This window comes from Engraulis encrasicolus, chromosome 20, assembly GCF_034702125.1.
Source record: "Engraulis encrasicolus isolate BLACKSEA-1 chromosome 20, IST_EnEncr_1.0, whole genome shotgun sequence".
NCBI classification, from domain to species: Eukaryota; Metazoa; Chordata; class Actinopteri; order Clupeiformes; family Engraulidae; genus Engraulis; species Engraulis encrasicolus.
Window position 1 is genome coordinate 25264981 of NC_085876.1, and position 21017 is coordinate 25285997.

Sequence of the window (21017 nt, forward strand, 5' to 3'; positions counted from 1 at the left end):
TAGGCAGACACACAACATAGTATACATAAAAAACTATAACATATAAAATAGGCAGGAAAAGAAAAGGAAGAGAGAAAGAGAAAAAAACAACAAGCAATAATGCCTAAGCATATACAAACATATCTGTCATGACAGTCTTAAAAGGCATTTAGTGTTACGTTCAACTCTAATTGTTTAATTAACACTTAAAGAGCTGTATTTGTCACTATTTTTGAGCATTTTTGGCTTCAGAGTGTTAATGTAACACTCAAATGGGACAATATGTGCTCAGAATAGTTTAGAGTTAACACCGCGTCATTTGATGTGTACCCTCCGGCAGTGGCGGTTTTCTGGTAGGCCTACAACTCGACACTGTGCAACTCGGCCGTCACTTTTTACTTTTCGATTGAGCACGACACAAAAGTGGTGGCCGAGTAGAGCTGTGTTGAGACGTAGGCCTACCAGAAAACGGCAGTGGAAAAGAGGCATAAGAGTATAAATCTTATCCAGTCTCTCTGGCAGTAGCTTACGGTAGCTTGGGCACGGCAGCCGGCTGCCCTCCTCTCGCCTGTGCCCTCTAATTAATCCGCTGGAGGTCAAGGGCGTTTGACTGCGGCTCCGCAGCTCTGTAGCCCAGGGTTGGCTGCTGGCCTGGCCTGGTCTGGCCTGGCCTGCTGGGTGACTGACCCTTCAAGGAGACCCTTGTTCTGGGCTTCCCTGGCTGAAGGACACTGCCTTAACGCACGCACACGCACACGCACACGCACACACACACACACACACACACACACACACACACACACACACACACACACACACACACACACACACACACACACACACACACACACACACACACACACCTAGTGCCTCTGCCTGCCTGCAGTGGTGGCCAGCCTGTCAGGTCACACTCTTCCATATAGCCTGGCGGTGATACAGGAATGTTTCTTTTTTTTCATTATTTTTTTACAAGAGCTTATAAAATGTCTCATTTTCCAGGGAATCTGCATACTGACTCTAGGTTATAAATCCAGGCAGATCATTATCCTGGTGGTTGCGGGCGGCCGCGGTCTGTTATTAAAGAGGTGTAATGGATGAGTGTGTGTTGATGCGGTGACAGCCTCCTGATTGATGGGAGAGTGCATGAGATTGCGTGCTGCTTTGGATTTGGAGTGTGGTAGGCCAGGGCAAAAAAACATTGTTTCGAATCGTAAATCGAGTGTTAAAGCGCAATCGATTACTTTTTCCAAAGGATCTTGCGTCTTACGAGTCTCAAGATTTGTTTAACCCCTATCCCACACAGATTAATTTGGATGCAAATTTTTTTATGAAAAAGTTTTTATGAAAAAAAAAAATATTTGAAGGTGATCTGCTTAGCCCTGTTTGTGGAGTTTCTTTTTTCTTTACTTTTTATACTTTTGTCTGCCTGTGGGTTTTTTCTGTTTTAACTGGCAAAACGCACACATACTCCGTTACTTGTTAGTTTAATCTACTGACGCTGGATGTTGCATTGCGCAACATTGACCCTGGCGCCTGGAGCTGCATGATGCAACATTCATCAGATTTTAGATTTTTATTAAAATGTTGGTAGAGTTGAATAAACACAATATAATGCAAGATGAGTGTCTTAGCTTTTAAATGCAACTTACCTCATGTTTTTATGTGCTTCAGAGGCTGAGATATTTAGGTTTTAAAGGACCACTTCAGTCAATTTCAACATGCTATTGTATTGGTCACGCTACCCTTGACTTGTCAGTACCTGGTGATGCCACATTTTTCGGCTCAGCCCTTTCCGAGATATGAGCTATTCTAATGGGGACAGCGTTTGTTTACATTTTTAAAAAAAATTAACATAGGCCTACTCCAAATATTTTCCCAAACTGTACCGCTGTTCGCTAGTTGTCTGCTGATGTTGTATAACCTTTTGTATTTTTTTGGGAATAAATAATGTTTTTTTAAAATGTAAACAAAGCGCTGCCCCATTACAATGACCAGGATCTCGGAAAAGGCTGAAGAAGAAGAAAAAAAAATCTCAGGTACTGACAAGTCCAGGGTAGTGTGAGCATTACAACTGCATGTTGAAATTGAGTGCACTGGTCCTTTAATAGGCTGAGGGCAACTTTTCTTTCAGCAGGTGTTTTTTGCAGGTGCTTCAGGCATCAATGGGTTAATTATGTGATATGAACTCTGCAAGGTGGTTTTTGCAATAGTTGCTGCTGTCTTCAATGGACTGTATCCTCCAGATATATTGGAATACCATTGGGCTAACACAGGTGGGCGTTCAGATAAAGGCCAACATTAGGTTGTATCAGAAAATCCACAAAAGGGACTATTGATAAATACAGGGAAGTAAGAGCCATGGGGCTTTTAGCCAGGTGTATTGTGAGTGCGTGCGTGCGTGTGTGTGTGCTTGTGCGCATTCCTTTCTCTTTTGTGTGGGTTTTTGTCTGGGTGTACCACTTTGACATTTTTGGGACTTTCTCTGCATGCCTTTGTTAGTGTGAGTTTCTATGTGCAAATAGGAGAGATGGCGTCGCTAGGCTGATGCTTATCGACAGTGCATATCCAGATACTTAAACACTTGGTCGGCATCAACATACCAGGATTATGATTGTCTCCTACAGTACCATACCTATGCTCACATGTCTGTCTGTCTCTCTCTCTCTCTCTCGTGAACAAACTGATGGCATTTGTGTACTAGATAGACTGATGGACTCACTCTCTCAGAGAAGAACAGATGCAGGTCTGTAATGTGACATCTATCTATCTATCTATCTATCTATCTATCTATCTATCTATCTATCTATCTATCTATCTATCTATCTATCTATCTATCTATCTATCTATCTATCTATCTATCTATCTATCTATCTATCTATCTATCTATCTATCTCTCTCCTCTCCTCTCCTCTCTTCTCCTCTCCTCTCCTCTCCACTCCTCCCATCTCCTCTCTTCCTCTCCTCTCCTCTCCTCTTCTCTCCTCTCCTTCCCTCTCCTCCCCTGTTTCATTATTGATTCTTAGCTAAAAGGGGAGAGGAGTGAGGATTGATAAGAGATGAGAAGAGCAGAGCAGAAAAGGGAAAAATAACACAAGAGAATAGAAGTGAGGGTTGACTGGCAGAGAAGAGAAGAAAAGATGAACAGAAGAGAGGAAAAGAGGAGGAAAAACATAACCCAAGAGAATAGCAGTGAGGATTGAAGAGAAGAGAAGAAAAGATGAACAGATGAACAGAAATGAGGAGGGAAAAAACAACCCAAGAGAATAGAAGTGAGGGTTGTAGAGCAGAGAAGATAAGAAAAGAAAAGATTAACTGAAGAGAGGAAAAGAGGAGGAAAAACTAACCCAAGAGAATAGCAGTGAGGATTGAAGAGCAGAGAAGGAAAGAAAAGAAAAGATGAAGAGAAGAGAAGAGTAGAGAGACATCATATCTGTTACAAAGGAAGCTGCCAGGTGGGGACAAAGGGGTCAGTTGTCCCGGGCCCAGAAACAGAGGGGCCGCAGAATTGGATTGTAATTGCATTGTATGTATTTAGGGGGGGGCCCTTTCAGCTGGCTTTGTCCTGGGCCTGGCCAAAGCTGTCAGTGGCCCTGTCTGTTAGTGCTGCTGCCTCTGCTGCAGTGCCAGTGCCCGTGCCCATGTCTCCACTCTGCCAACGGATGCCCTTTAGCACCCACTCATGCTATTCCACCTAAGACAAACGGCAGCCACACACACACACACACACACACACACACACACACACACACACACACACACACACACACACACACACACACACGTACAGACACACGCGCACACACACACACACACACACACACACACACACACACACACACACACACACACACACACACACACACACACACACACACACACACACACACACACACACACACACAGTATTCCTCCTAACATGGCAACAATTGGCAGCATAGATACACACACACTCACACACTCATGTTATTCCCCCTAAGACAAACGGCAGCGTAGATCTGCCGGCATTGATAACTCAGATGGATGAGCTGCACTGTGCTGTGCTGTGATGAGTGGAGGCCCTCTACTCTCTCATCTCTCCAACGTCTCCACTGTGCTGAGCGGAGCGCCCTCTACTCTCATCTCTCCAACGTCTCGTTTATAGCTGCCACTGCACTCTCACTCTAGCGTCACACACACACACACACACACACACACACACACACACACACACACACACACACACACACACACACACACACACACACACACACACACATACATATACACACACACACACACACACACACACACACACACACACACACAGTATTCCTCCTTAGATGGCAACAATTGGCAATGTAGATATACACACACTAGCATTTTCTCTCGCTCTCTCGCTCTCTCTCTCTCGCTCTCTCTCCCTCACACACTCACACTCACATAAACACACACACACACAGAGGCATGCATGCGCACATACACACGCACACACACACACACAATTTGTTTCACTCCTTTGCCATCTCCATCATCATGACTCATTTTTTTCACTCACACTTCGCACTCTCTCCCTATTACGCACCGTTTTCCCCTCTTTTGCACAGTCCATCACTTTTTCATTTTCCTATACCATGACGTGACCGCCTTAAACACACAGCGCTTTGCTCTTTTTCCTCAGTCTATTATTGTTTTTCGCTATCTGTCGCACTGTATTGCCCTCCTTCTCGCTTTCTTTCTGTCTTTTATTTCTCTCTCTCTCTCTTTCTTTCTCTCTCTCTCTCTCTCTCTCTCTCTCTCTCTCTCTCTCTCTCTCTCTCTCTCACTCTTTCTCTGTAAATTCAATTCAATTCAAGGGTAGCTTTATTGGCAAGGGTAGCTTTATTAAAATGGTGTTAAAAGTAAAATAATCATAAGATTCAATACATAAAGGATTAGGGAAGTACATTTGGGAGCTTATTGATTGACAATGGAGATTTCTCTTTCCATATGGCAATCCAGAATGTATCGTCCAGATAATTCAGTACATTGATTAATTTCATCCAGGAGGAACTGTAGTTTGAGCTCATTTTGAGTGAATCCAGGACAGGTTGTTGCAAATTCAGGGAAATAAAGTGTTCTTATTTTGTCATATTTAGGGCATTCTAAAAGAAAATGGACTTCGTCCTCGACTGCTCCAGAATGACAAAATTACAGAATTACTGTCTCTCTTTTTCTCTCTTGTACTCTCTCTCTCTCTGTCTATCTCTTGTGCTCTCTCTCTTTCTCTGTATTTTAGTCTCTCTGTGTCTCTTCTACCGTTTCCAGGCCGACCAGGGGTCCGTTTCTCCATTCTTGTCGTTGCTAACCGTCTTAAGACCGTCTTACCGTCCCCTTATATTTAGTGGTGAGCGTCGCAATCGAGAGACAGTTGAGTCGTTCGAAGGACTTTGCTAACGACGATAGCAAAGACGCTTTCGAGAAACGGACCCCAGAACGGTGCCGATGCCCGTGCCCGCACCAATTATGTTCGGTGCTTACATACTTGCGAACCACCCGCGCTCATACTGGCCTCTGAATTTGTAACGCACGGGACTGTGGGTTACCCGGATGATCCTGCTGACGTCCACGTTGTCATCACGGTTCGCAGAGAAAAACCCAAGTATTTTTCTCTTCGCATTGCGAACCAACTCTCTGGTTCGCGAACGCTAAGATCTGCAGCGCGAACACGCTGACCGGTCCGCGATTAGGTGCGGGAGGGAGCAGGCGCCAGCACGGTTCTCAGTCGGCCTGAATGCGACCTCAGAGTGTCTCTTTCTCTCTCTCTCTCTCTCTCTCTCTCTCTCTCTCTCTCTCTCTCTCTCTCTCTCTGACAATAAGTGTGTTCCATCATTATCTCTCTCTATCTTTGTCTTACTCTGTTTCTCTCTCTCTCTCTGATGATGAGTGTGTTCAATCACTTCTCTCTCTCTCTCTCTCTCTCTCTCTCTCTCTCTCTCTCTCTATATATATATATATATATATATATATATATATATATCTCACACACACACAATGTTCTCTCTCTCTCTCTCTCTCTCTCTCTCTCTCTCTCTCTCTCTCTCTCTCTCTCTCTCGTAATGATGATGAGTGTGTTTTCTCTTCTCTCCTCAGGTGCCTTCATCCCCGGAGTCCCAGTGCAGCCTGTGGTGCTTCGTTATCTTAATGCCATGGTGAGTGTGTGTGTGTTCCTCTGTGTGTTCCTGTGCGTGTGTGTGTGTGTGTGTGTGTGTGTGTGTGTGTGTGTGTGCGTGCGCGTGCGCGTGCGTGCACGTGTGCGCGTGTGTGTATGCTTATGTGTGTATGTGAGTGCACATCATCCATTTGATCATCATTCACTGCTCTAACAGGATGTGGCCGACCGTCACCACATCCACATACCACACACACACACACACACACACACACACACACACACACACACACACACACACACACACACACACACACACACACACACACACACACACACACACACACACACCACACACACATACACACATTCACCAATATGAACCGCTTCACCTCCTTGAATCAAGAACGCACGCACACACGAACACGAACACGCACGCACGCACGCACGCACGCACGCACGCGCGCGCACAGACCCACAGACCCAGACACATCCATCCACACATGTGCCCACACATGCCCTGTTCATGCTAAATGCTCTATTGATCACTTGTAGTGTCTGTCATCACAGACTTCTTGTACAGGCCGGATGATATTACACCCGCCTGCCCCCCCCCCCCCCCCCCTTCATTCATTCATTCATTCATTCATTCTCTCTACTTTTCCCTCTTTCTCTGCGCCCCATTTCCTCCCTGTCTCTTCACCTCTCTCACTACCCCCTCTCTCTCTTTCTCTCTCTCTTTCTCTCTCTCTCTCTCTCTCTCTCCCTCCCTCTCCCCCACCCCACATGAATAATGCAATGGTGATCGAGTTACTGTGCTCCTGGCCACATCGTCATGCAGAGGTGGGGCAGGGAGACAGAAAGGGCCATAGATCATGAGCCCATCTCCTCTCCTCTCCTCCCCTCCCCTCCCCTCCCCTCCTGACATCATTGTCTCTGCTCCCTCTAAACCTCTCCTGACCTGGACAGCACGTACACTCCGTAGGCTGACACGCCACTGACACTACACAGAGTTGACTGGGGAATGAAGTAAACGGACACTGGATTTTACCTAAATTTTAATGTGTAGTGCAGTTTGGCGTAGTGTAGACATGGTTATCTGTGCTCCCCCCGCCACAACCTCTCGTAACCTGGACAGGATGTTCACTCAAAAGGTTACATACATTGCATACAGTAGACTTGACTGGGTATGAAGTCAATGGACACTGCGATTTAAATCAAGTCAAGTCAGCTTTTATTGTCAGTTCATATGCACAGGTCATACAAGGAAATTGAAATTACGTTTCTGTCTCTATACCATGAAGGACATTGACATACACTGGACTGGCATTTAAAGACTGACATCAAAGTGCGAGATAAGACGAGTAACAGTGATGGACCAATAACAGTTTACTGCATTTCAATGCATAGTGTGGTGTAGTGTAGTGTAGACATCATTTCCTGTGCTCTCATACAGCATTTTGTGACCTCCACCGGATGTACACCAATTACACGCCATGTAGCCTTGCCTCGCTAATTAAGCAACTGTATTTTAACAATTCATGTAGTTTAAGTGTAGAGTACACATAGGCTACTTTTCGGTGGTCCCTCACAACCTCTGATGACCTGGAGAGCATGTACACTCAGTAGGCTACATACACTGACCTTACATAGACTTGACTGGGGTATGAAGTTAACGAGCGCTTTATTACCTCCGCCAAGGAGGTTGTGTTTCCGGCCGCGTTGGTTTGTCTGTCTGTCTGTGTCTGTTTGTCTGTCAGCACGGCAGGATAACTCAAGAAGGATTTGGAGTTGTTGGAAATGACAAAAGGAACAAGTGATTACATTCTGGTGTTGATCCGGATCACGATGCAGATCCAGGATTGTTTTAAAAAGATTCTTCACCATTACGGGATAGGGCGAATTTTGACATTCCAGTTTCAAACTCCACAAAAAAAGGCAGAAAGACTTGAAAATAATTAGTGTGTAACAGTTAAAAGTTCTGTCAAAAAGCTTCCTTGGAAGACAGAGGTCTGCACTCTCTGAGTGCATTCCTAGTTTTAATATCATATTTTAATGCATAATTTAGTTGTGTGTAGTGTAGACATCTATGTCTGTGCTGCTCCCTCACAACCTCTCATGACCTGTACAGGATGTACAATTAGTAGCCTACATGCAGTGACTACACAGACTTGACTGGTTTAATGACACTGTATTTTAATGTGAAATGTCCTGTAAAGGTACTGGCAGTAGTTTAAAAGTACTGCAAGGACATCATTGCCCTCACAACCTCTCATGACCTGTACAGGGTGTACACTTACAAAGCTACAGAGGGGCCATCTCAATGTCAAGTGTTCTAGCCTTGCTAGGGCGTGAAACGCCTGGTGATTGGATACCCCACGGAGTTCACCAAAGATTATCCAATCACTGGGCTTTTCACTTACCAGTAAGGCTAGAACACTGGGCACTGAGAAAGAGCCAGACTGACACTACACAGACATTGGGGAATGAAGAGCTCCAGGAAGTGTAACCGAAACCCAAATGCTATAACTCTGTCAGTTTTAACATACCCATAAAAGTGTCGGCTAAGTGTATGATAATGTAGCCATATTAACAATCATTTTTAGGGCTGGGAAATGAATGCATTAATTTAGATTAATTTATCACACAATGCGATTAATTAATTAACACTATTTTAAAAATTAATCGCAGTGTAATATAGCTACATAGTTCTGGATTAGACCAGTGGAGGGCAGTATTACGTCTGATGGTGAACAGCCTGCTGAAATTGAGAAGAGTTCTCCCTTCTTTTAAAAATGTATAATATTTTTAGATTAAGCTTATTTATTGTAATTATTCAAAATCCATGTGAAAAAACAAAATTTTCACTGTTCTCAAGTCAGATATTTAAATGCGATTAAAATGCGATTAATTCGATTAATTCTGTACAGAGCACTTGTGAGATCCCGTCTGGACTATGGCTGTATTGTCTATGGATCAGCAAGAAAATCTTATATTCAGATGTTGGATACTGTTCATCACCAAGGTCTAAGACTGGTCCTAGGAGCCTTTAGAACCTCACCAGTGCAGAGTCTCTATGTGGAAGCAAGAGAACCATCCCTTCAAATAAGACGTTTGAAACTTGCTTTGCAATATGCAGTCAAAATCAGGGGGAATAGTCTTAACCCTGCATACTCCACTGTCTTCCAACCACAATGTTTGAACTTTTATGAGGCTAGACCCAGGTCTATCAGACCTTTTGGGTTAAGAATTAAACCTTTTTTTGAGGATTTGAATTTTTATCTTGATGGACTAACATCTACCCACTTCTGTACTATTCCCCCTTGGACCTTGAAAAAACCTGTAATTGTACAGGACCTGAGCCACAAGAAAAAATCAAACACGCATCCAAACCAGTACCAAAGTTGCTTCCTTGATGTAAGACAGCGCTTCCCTTTCCATACTCCAATTTATACTGATGGCTCTACGACTGATACTAGTGTGTCCTCAGCAATGGTCGTCTCTTCTTACCAGTGTGGAATACGCCTCCCAAACATGTGCTCTATTTTTACAGCTGAAGCCCAAGCCCTGCTCTTAAGCCTTGAATACATTGAACATAACAATCAACAACAATCCTTGATTTGCACAGACTCTAGGTCATGTCTTCAGGCACTAGAATTTTTGAAAACTGACCACCCTCTGATTACCAGAATACTTGAGAAAGTGTATCACCTAACCAAACTCAACCTGGACATTATTTTTTGTTGGGTCCCTGGTCATGTGGGCCTGACTGGCAATGAAAAAGCAGATAATGCTGCTAAAGGAGCCCTGGATGAAGAGATATCTGAATGCGAAATACCTGTCTCTGACATCAAGCCTGTACTTTCTTCCTACATAATGGATAAATGGCAAGCCGAATGGGATGATTGTGCTGGAAATAAGCTGCATGATATATGCAATTCTGTGAAACAGCTGATTACTCAATCATTCTCATGCAGACATGATCAAGTCGTCTACACAAGGTGTAGAATTGGCCACTCTAGACTCACTCATGCTTTTTTGCTAACTGGAAGTGAACCTCCCCTCTGTGATTTTTGTGGACATCTCTTATCAATTAAGCATATTCTAACTTGCCCTGCTATCAGAAGGAAAAGACAACAGTTTTTTAAAGAAGACACTATTTTTGGAATTTTTAATAAGGTCCCACCTTTAAAGGTTTTGAACTTTTTAAAATGTATTGATGTGACCAAACTTATTTAATCTATTTATTCAATTATTTATATCATTGTAGATTTTTAATTTGAGGCGAATTCTATTACCTGTACTGGCCATGAAATAGCCACAGTTGCATAATTGGCCATAAATGTAAACAAACAAACAAACAAACAAATTCGATTAATTAATTCCAAAGCCTGTAGATTAATTCGATTAAAAAATTTAATCAATTCCCAGCCCTAATCATTTTTATATTAGCACATGTGTGTGTACAGTATGTGTTACTCATGCATTTTTTTTCTTGTTCTGCAGGACACAATCACATGGACCTGGCAAGGGCCTGGAGCGTAAGTTGTGTGTCCGTGTGTCCGTGTGTCTGTGTCCGTGTGTCTGTGTCCGTGTGTCTGTGTCCGTGTGTCTGTGTCTGTGTGTGTGTGTGTGTGTGTGTGTGTGTGTGTGTGTGTGTGTGTGTGTGTGTTTGTGCGTGCGCGCATGTGTGTGTGTGCGCGTGTGTGTGTGTGTGTGTGTCTCTATCTGTGTCAGTGTGTCTGTGTCGGGGTGGGTACTGGGTGTGTGTATGTGCATACTACATGCGACATGTCTGGAATGTTTTTCAGTTCAGTGTGCAAAAGTGTTCTGTCTATTGACGCTGCTATTCACAAATGAACATCTCTCTTTCTCTCTCTCTCTCTCTCTCTCTCTCTCTCTCTCTCTCTCTCTCTCTCTCTCTCTCTCTCTCCAGGTTTAAAATTCTCTGGCTTACACTTTGCCAGCTACACAACCCACTGGAAATTGAGGTGAGTTACAGTTCCCTCTCACACATCCCTAGAGGGCCTTAATCGTGCTTAGCGTGGCAAGATAAAACTGACCTGGATTCACCCTTTACTGCTTACAAAATGCACTGTGTAATATTTCTAATAATTTACTTCCATAATTTTCACATGCATTAAAATGCTAAATACATTTTACAAACGCATAAAATTCACAAACGGTACCTTTTTCATGAACACGTGCCACCACCATCAAATTCTGCCACCACCATTCAAAAAAGTCCTCATTATGACGGCGAAAATTGCACTTTCCATACTTGAAAAGGGGGGGACCTTCTCCATTGTTTGCCATTTTGAATTTCCAGAAATAGCCATTTATAGCTGCAAAACGTACCGTACTTTGGTCATGCTAGTAAATATCTGTTCATTATTTAGTACATATTCTCGAAAAGATCACATTTGGCAGTAGACAGCACTGTGTCAATAAGCAGCATGGTTGCAATACCTATTCAGGCCACTATCCCACGTAGTGCACCTTTAACTCATTGGCTGCCAGTAATTTTCATAAAAGAGTAACCGAGAGTGCCAGAGATTTTTCAGCATTTTGGGTGTTTTTTGGAGGCTCACAGAAAATTGAGTTCTGTGTCTATGTCAACACCATACCTATCAAAACACAGATTAGAATCTCATCTGTCCTCAGAAAACGGTGTCTCTCTACCCCTTTCCGTTCTTTCATAATCATCTGTTGAAAATAAGTGGAATTCGCCAAAATGCTGCCTTCTCGCCAAAAAGCGGAAAAAACGGCATTTGAAGTAGAACTATAATTGCAACGTTTTTGCCCATAATGACATCGTCCTAACAACACCAAACCTATCAGATGCAATTGCAGTCTTCTGTCATCTGTAGCCTGAACGAAAGATTGTTTGTATGAGCTTTCCAACCTAATAATGTACTGAAATATAACGGGGGTGGCCTTGAAAACAAGAGTGTTTTGGTTTGTTGCTGGCGCGCACGATGGATCATGACAGCAGGTGCACGTAACTCCGTAAATACCGTCTCATCGTCCCTCTGTTTACTTAGTGCTCTCTTCTCGTTGAGAAACGAATCACAGCCGGTTTACAGTGCCCTCCATAATTATTGGCACCCCTGGTTGAGATGTGTTTTTTAGCTTCCAATTATTTTATTTTTTTTCTAAATAATATGGGACCTTAATGGAAAAAAAGAGAAAAATCCAACCTTCAATACAAGTGCATTTATTCAGTGGGGAAAAAATCCCACATAAAGAAATAATTATTTGACATCAAATAATGTGTGTCACAATTATTAGCACCCCTGGTGTTAATATTTTGTACAACCCCCTTTTGCCAACAAAACGGCACCTAATCTTCTCCTACAATGTTTCACAAGATGGGAAAAGACAGAAAGAGGGATCTTCAGCCATTCCTCTTTGCAGAATCTCTCTAAATCATCCAGAGACCTGGGTCCTCTCCTCTGTACTCTCCTCTTCAGCTCACCCCACAGGTTCTCAATGGGGTTGAGGTCAGGGGACTGAGATGGCCATGGGAGGAGCTTGATTTTGTGTCTGGTGAACCATTTCTGTGTAGATTTTGCCATATGTTTAGGGTCATTGTCTTGCTGAAAGACCCAGTGACGACCCAGCTTCAGCTTTCGGGCAGAGGGCAACAGATTTTGATTTAAAATGTCCCTGGTATTTCAAAGCATTCATGATGCCATGCACCCTAACAAGGTTCCCAGGGCCTTTGGAAGCGAAACAGCCCCACAGCATCACTGACCCACCCCCATACTTCACAGTGGGTATGAGGTGCTTTTCAGCATGCGCATCTTTCGTGGTACGCCAGACCCACTTAGAGTGTTTGTTGCCAAAAAGCTCAATCTTGGTCTCATCTGACCAAAGCACACTGTCCCAGTTGAAGCCCCAATACCGCTTGGCGAACTCCAGACGCTTGCGTTTATGATTGTGAGTGAGGAAAGGTTTTCTCCGTGCATGCCTCCCAAACAGCTTGTTGGCGTGTAGACAGCGCCTGATGGTTGATTTGGAGACTTTGTGACCCCAGGATGCTACCATTTGTTGTAATTCTGTAACAGTGAGCTTTGGAGATCTTTTGATTTCTCTTACCATCCTCCTCACTGTGCGTGGTGGCAAAATAAACTTGGGTCCTCGTCCAGACTTGTTTACCACTGTTCCAGTTGTTTTGAACTTCTTAATTATTCCTCTCACAGTGGATATGGGCAGCTGCAGTTGAGTGGCAATCTTCTTGTAGCCTCTGCCTGACCTGTGAAGGTCGACGCACATCTGCCTCACTTGTATGCTGTGTTCCTTTGTCTTTCCCATGTTTAAGAGTGGATAAGAGAAATGGCCTCGGTGTCACGTCATATTTATACCCCAGGGAAACAGGAAGTGATGAATTACTAATTAAATGTTCCTACATACTCTGGTAAACTTTGTAAACTACTGTAGAAATGACAGAAATGCTTCAATTAGATTTATTTCCTGGGAATTGTTAAGGGTGCCAATAATTGTGGAACAGGTGATTTAATGAAAAATAATTATTTTTTTAGTCAGGGATTTTTTTATTTTCTTACAATTCATTCGAGTTGAAGGCTACATTTTTCTACAATTTTCAGTGTGACAGTATTCTTCTGCAATAAACACTGGATTTATTTTAAGGCTTTTAACACATCTCAACCAGGGGTGCCAATAATTATGGAGGGCACTGTACATGTCCTCCAGCACCGTGTGTGTGTGTGTGTGTGTGTGTGTGTGTGTGTGTGTGTGTGTGTGTGTGTGTGTGTGTGTGTGTGTGTGTGTGTGTGTGTGTGTGTGTGTGTGTGTGTGTGTGTGTGTGTGTGTGTGTGTGTGTGTGTGTGTGTGTGTGAAGGGGAGGCAGGCAGCTTACTCAGTAAGCTGATCATGCTATACAGATCTAAAAAGTAACTGTAGAATGATTTAAAATAGTTGACTTACCAAGGCTCCTTTATTTAGGCTTAGTTGTAAGTTGTTAGCGATTTCGAGCTAGCTAACTAGCATAGCGAACTTTATAGCCAAGCATCCCCAACTGAGATGACTACACATCACCACCAGTCCCCATACTAGTGCATTTTCCTGTTAGATGATCTTTTGTATGCATCATCCTGATATTGTGTAGGCTGATCACATATCCAAAATGAAACGGTTGCCACACAGATCATCTCTGGTTGAACATGGTGTATTTTGGGCAAGCTAGCTACAATGCCTAGCCTACTAGATAGATAGCAAAAGGGGATTGTAATTGTTCATGAGAGGAAGTTTTTTTTGTCAGGCTCTGACACTAAAATCTCTAGCCTACCTGTGTTAAAATCAGAGGGCAAGAAAGTAGACTACTGTCACAGGTGCTTTGCTTTCAAAGATGATTTTGCTATGCTACTTAGATTATTACAGTAAAAGGGGATGTTTTTGTCTTGACATTTCCTCTTGCTCTGAGCTAATGCCCTGACCTGACTGTTCCTAAGGACACTTCTGCCACCTACAGGAACGGTTAGAACATGCGTAGAGCTCTGGAATATTAACACAATATAGGACAGACCGTCCTCAAGGCGTGGCTGTAAAAAAACGGAATTGTCGGTGGCCGCCGCCAAAGGCAGGAGGCGTCACTATTCGAAATGACGTCAGCAGCCGCCCAAGGCAGCCAATGAGTTAAGAGCACTAAATGTAGGAACTTTCAGCCAAAAAAGTAACTGTTTTTTGGGGCTTTATTATGACATGATGTTAAAAACATGACAGGAAAGTGGTGGGGAGAGAGACATGGGGTAGGGCTGGGAAATGACCAATACTGGACTCAAGCCTGGGCCATGCCTCCCTCCCCCCAGCAGATTTTAGTTGGAAATGGTTAGCGTTAGTTTAGCAAGAAATGTGCTTCGCAAAACTTTTTTTTACCTTTTCAGTTTTAGTATATCTGCGCATATCAGCATTTTAATATTATGCACTGTACATACCTAACACCAACCCTACAGTGTGGAGCAAGTACGCAATGATGCATGCAAGTGTAACCCAGTTTGCTTCTCTGTAAACAACATGACAAACTAAATCATTCTCTTAATGTGGTTTGTCGAGGAATTGAGTTGTGGAAGTGAAGATTATACAGCATGTGCAACTAACAAGTGAAGTCACTCCGCCACAGGGCAAAAAGTCAGCGACATTCTTTCTCTTTTTGCACCTACAGCGAGCTTTACTGTTACACAACACCAACATGAGCACACATGCTTGTTGTAGCACGCACTACAGCAGGCCCACACATTGGCACTTTTACTGGGATCGCCTGAACAGACCATGTTAAATAATCACCAGTAAATTCCAATTACCTTGATAATAATTAACCATAGTGTCTGTGACTGTGCTTTCTTCCACTCAAAAAGTGTGGTCTATTGTTGTATGTGTGACTTTGTGGCTTGGTTTTGACCTTGTGTTGTTTTATTTTAGTGACTTGTAATTGTGTATGTTTGTCTTGGGGACATGTTATTTTTGGTTCTAGATTTCTGGAAATGTGAATGTGAGCCAGGGACACAAATTCAAGTCATTCCACTCTTTCAACCAAATTCTCATCCAACAGTGTATTATTTGTTTTGATTGCAGTATCTCCCGACCTACACGCCTTCCGAGGAGGAGAAGAGTGACCCCGCTCTGTTTGCAAGCAACGTCCGGCGTCTGATGGCCAAGTAAGTCCTGGAAGCAAGACAGGCTTTACCACAGCACTTTATAGGTAGCCTCTTAGTGCAGATGGGGTCGCCGCGTCGGCAGGCCTATTCACTATTTGCCGAAAATACTTAACTACATCATAACAACATTGCTATGACAGTACAGAGAGCCTTAAGTAACAGATCAAGACATAGCCATTATAATTTTGGTGACCGTAGGTTATAACGTAGGCTCTGCGCTAAGGGGTTAAGGCCTCCACCTTGACAACAAACACATACTACCTTGGCTAAGTTCTATTGAAAGGATACCGATTTTTGTTTAGTGAATACAATTTCTTATGTTGTTTTACAAAATGGCTTAAGCTATTTATTGTCTGGGGTTTAAGATCGTATTTTTTCATATGAAGCAGCACAACATGGCTTTTCCTATCGTCTCATGTCTCATTCTGGCCAACCCACTACCACCTTGACTAACAAATGTTGTGGATGATGAAAGACTGGCAACACTTAATTATGATGACACTGATAATAATAACTTAGTAGCCAGTGATTTCTAAATGCAAATGACAGACTTATTACATATAACTAATTATGTGCCATTTTAGTTGCAAAATAAAGCATCAATTAATCATTCATACAATATGGTTACTAGTTCACCAAAAGACTTGATTTCTTAAACTATATAAGGTGAAGGTAAAACCTGTGTCCACACCTCTGTCTTTCTTGGAGAGTTGTGCTCGGTGCGTTATTCTGAAAGAGTGATTCAGGAAGGAGATGAAGGGAGTCGTACACAGGAGCTGAATGCAATTCAGAGAAACTGTATTGAAAAAGTGGAAAATAAAGAAAAGACAAACACAAAGTGGGTTACAAACGTTTAGGGACTCTAGCCCCTCATGAGTGTTCCCAATATAACGCCCGTCACCAGTTTTTGGAGAGCTCTTACAGGCTCCGCCAAGTGATCACCGAAAAGCCCAAGCATATCCAACAGAGAAGAGAATTCATATTTACATGCTACTTGGAGAAGTCCACAATCAATGCAGAATACACAATTAGTAATGTTTGAAAAGTATTTAGCCTGTTATAAGTCTGTCTTCGGCTTTTCTTTATTTTCTTCTCTTTATTATTTCCTTCCTAAACTTTATAAGACCATACACCCATTCCTTTTTCATTGTGCAGCAGCATGCATATTCTCAATGTGTTTTATTGTTGTTTTGTTCAAAGTTTTGGCACTGGGCCATCAAACGTGTGGAGAGGGAACTCGTGTTCGACGTAGTGGTTTGAAAGTACCCAGGACTTCATTTCAGTGTTTTAGTGTTTTCCTCCAGTGAAAAAAAAGTTATTTCAAGCGGCCTGTCTGAGCCAGTTTTCTCTCATTCCAGGATATTATGTCACTTCCTGACTTTAAAAATGTTTTTCTTTTTTGTTGTTGTGAGGATTTAGTAGATCACTGCGTGGCTAGACTGTCTCTTATGCCATGAGGCTCTACTGTATGTGTATGACTGTGTGTTTTTTAATCTGTGTTGCATACTGACTGTACACACGTGAACATCTTCACGTCTTTTACGTTTAAGAAGTGTATAGAGTTACTCATTTCTCTTTCTTTCTTTACTCCCCCTTTTCTCCCTCCCTCCCATCTCTCTCTCTCTCTCTCTCTCTCTCCCTTCCCTCCCATATCTCTCTCTCTCTCTCTCTCTCTCTCTCTCTCTCTCTCTCTCTCTCTCTCTCTCTCTCTCTCTCACTCACTCACTCACTCACTCACTCACTCACTCACTCACTCACTCACTCACTCACTCACTCACTCACTCACTCACTCACTCACTCACTCACTCACTCACTCACTCACTCACTCACTCACTCACTCACTGTCTCTCTCTCTCCGTTCCTCTCTTTTACTCTGTGTCTCTCTCTTTGCCTCTTTTTATGTTTCTGTCTTCTTGCTTTCTCTCTTCATATCTTTCTCTTAATCTTAATCCACCTCTCTCTCTCTCTCTCTCTCTCTCTCTCTCTCTCTCTCTCTCTCTCCGACTGCCGACTGATCAATTTCATTCTGGGTGAAGCCAAGATGGCAATTTATGTTACCAGGAGGAACAGAGTGGAGGAAATACCTGGAACTGAGCTTTCAGATGTATTTCCTTCACTGGTTAAGTCAAGGGTCCTTGTTGATTTTCGTTTTTTTAAACTCATGAATGATTTGGAAACATTTGAAGCAAGGTGGTGTTACAAAAATGCTTTGTGCTCTGTACTGAATGAGGAACTGCACTTCAGCTATTTCCTGTAGATTAATCTATTTGCTGATTATATGTATTGCTTGACCCTGGCTATTTGCCATGGGGTGATTGTAAAACAACCTTATTGTGAATAAAGAACTTTTTAAAATCTCAAATCTCTCTCTCTCTCTCTCTCTCTCTCTCTCTCCCCCTCTCCATCTCTCTCTCTCCATCTCTGCCTCGTGTCCTGCCAGGGCTCTGAACACCCCGGTGACGGACTACTCGTTTGAGGACTGTCAGCTCTCCATGGTCCAGGGCCCTCTGCGTCTCCCGGGAAACACCTGCCTGCTCGAGTTCTCCAGACTGGCACGCCACCTCGGGTACGTGTGCACCGCTGGTTGGCACACACTAACATAGATACACAAACATACACACACACCGTCATGTACAGTAAAACTTATGCAGGCATTTTAACTATCGATGATTTGAGCACACATACACACACACACACACACACACACACACACACACACACACACACACACACACACACACACACACACACACACACACACACACACACACACACACACACACACACACACACACACACACACACACACCAGGGTTTCCCAAAGCACCTTATTGCTAAGGCGGCCACCTTGACAAGAAACACCTACCACCTCGACTAGGTCCCCTGAAAAGATATATTATGTAACATATTTCATGTTGTGAATGGCATTTCTAAAGTTGCTTAGCCAAAAAAATATACTTTTAACGCCCCACCACCTTGACTAACAAAACATTTGGGGGAAACACTGCACACACATCCTCTGCTAATTGTATGAAAGAGGGCTGTGAAAAGGTTGATGCTTCACTGTTTTGTCTAATCTGTGTCAGTACATTTGGTATATATACACATCGTCTGAAAAGGTGTGTGGGCGTGGAAGGCATCCAGTTTTATTGCGATGTCAGTCAAACAGCAAAGATGTCGCATTCAAGTGCTACATCTGTTGTTTACCAAAAAAATCACCATGACGGCAACAGCAGAGTGAGAGTTGGCATTTGTGGAATGCTGCTGTGGTCTAACTGCATTCACCACACGCATGCACTCATCATCAGTGGTCTGCTGCAATCGAAATCCCTTCATGTTGATGTTTGCTGTTGGTGAGCGTGTGTGTGTGTGTGTGTGTGTGCATCATGCACATGTGTGCAGGGTGATTGTGTGTGAGACTATGTGTGTGTTGTTGACATAAGTCGATGTGAGAGCGATTTTTAAAGCGAAAGCTTAGAGTCCTTTGTGTTCATTCATGATGTGACTGGCTGGGACTCAGTGGTGGAAGAATATGCACACAGGACCCCAGGGCATAACAGCCCCCCCCCCCCTTAATATGGCTTAATATGCCCCAAATGCAATGCTACACGGATCCATTGACTTTCACTAGCTTAGCGACATATTCCCTCTTTTAACTTGTCTTAAAGCAAGACAACGCTTAACATGAAAAATAAGACACTTTACCACCTTTATAAACCCCAGCCAACGATTTTAACTGTATTAAGCCCCAAAATAGTGGCATACCCCTTTAAGATAGGGCCCCCGGCACCATTACAGCAGGGCACTGGGCCCATGGGCAAGAGCCCTTCTTGCCCCCAGATACTGTTGCTCCAGCCCGATGCTGGACTTGTTGACAAGAGGGGAGATGCCCTACTAAGTGGATGTTAGCATTACAGGCAGCCTAATGAAGCTCAGCTGTCTCAGGACTGAACTGAACTGCAGGAGGGCAAGGAGGCCTTTTAGTGTAGTGTGTGGAAAGCTTTGGAGTTGTCTATTGATCCAGCTAGAGCAGTGTTTCTCAAACTTTTTCAGATCGAGGACCACTTTGTGCCCCAAAAAATCTTCAGGGACCACCTGTCTACTGAATTGACAGTTGACGGGTGCTAATTTTGATGCAGATCACTTACTTCTTATTCACATTCACAAGCCTGGCTTATTGTGGTGAAAATGAGATTTCAGCTATGTTTGGTTTTGTAATAATATTACAAATATAGTCTACTGCTAGCTGGTCTTGGAAAAGTAGAAATCCCCTTGCGGACCACCTGAGCTCTGTCGCGGACCACTAGTGGTCCCCGGACCACACTTTGAGAATCACTGAACTAGAGCTACTGATGCTTAGTGGTCAGTATGCCAGAACAAGACTCGCACGCACACGCGTGCACGCACGCACGCACGCACCACACACACACACACACACACACACACACACACACACACACACACACACACACACACACACACACACACACACACAATATTGCTGAATAATGGAAAAACATTTTTTTTCTCTCTCTCTCTCTCTCTCTCTCTCTCTCTCTCTCTCTCTCTCTCTCTCTCTCTCTCTCTCGCTCGCTCGCTCGCTGTTAGCCTCTGGCAGAACGGTGTTTAATTAAAATGGCATTGTGAAGATGAGTGGTAGAGAGCTACCATTTGTAGTAGCTATTACTATCTCTTCCTCAGGTCCATGCTCCCCCGTCAGCAGTACATTGCTGACCTCTGGTGGTGGCATGACATAAATTACTTTGTTTTAAAAAACTGGTCTGCACACTAATTTATTCAGATGGTATTATTATTCAGAAATAAAATACCCTTGTAGTATACAGTGCATATTTTGTATTTATCTGGTACTTTTACCTTGTGTCTGGACTATTATATGAGGATGTGTGCATCTTTCTCTACTTTTGACACAAATTCCAGCCTTTATACAATGAGTTGGGGTTAAAATCTATGTCTATGGAGATTCACATTTTTAAGCTCATGGTAGTGAAATGAGCTAAATTTGTGGTCTGATTTCCTTTTTGAGCTTGTCGAGGTTTCTCTTTTCATGCAAAAAAGGTTCCAGCTGTGGATTTCAGCTGGGTTGTCAGTCGTGGCCTAATGGTTAGGGAGGTGGTTTTAAAGTGATACTGTACCATTTTTGGAAATAAGCTCATATTACATCTCCCCTTGAGTTAAATAATTGGTTTTTACCTTTCTCCTGTACTTTCAACCGT

General features: G+C 43.2%; 1 protein-coding gene across 3 annotated transcripts in view; it reads left to right on the forward strand.

Moving 5' to 3' along the window:
• The window catches only part of lpcat1 (lysophosphatidylcholine acyltransferase 1), an 81591-nt gene that overhangs the window by 52940 nt on the left and 7634 nt on the right, over positions 1-21017 (forward strand). For all 3 annotated transcript variants that reach the window (XM_063185667.1, XM_063185668.1, XM_063185669.1), the window contains exons 6-10: positions 6088-6146; positions 10613-10647; positions 11043-11097; positions 15701-15783; positions 18224-18349. In XM_063185667.1, the coding sequence (XP_063041737.1) occupies positions 6088-6146; positions 10613-10647; positions 11043-11097; positions 15701-15783; positions 18224-18349 (358 nt within the window). The remainder of the gene's footprint in view (positions 1-6087; positions 6147-10612; positions 10648-11042; positions 11098-15700; positions 15784-18223; positions 18350-21017) is intronic.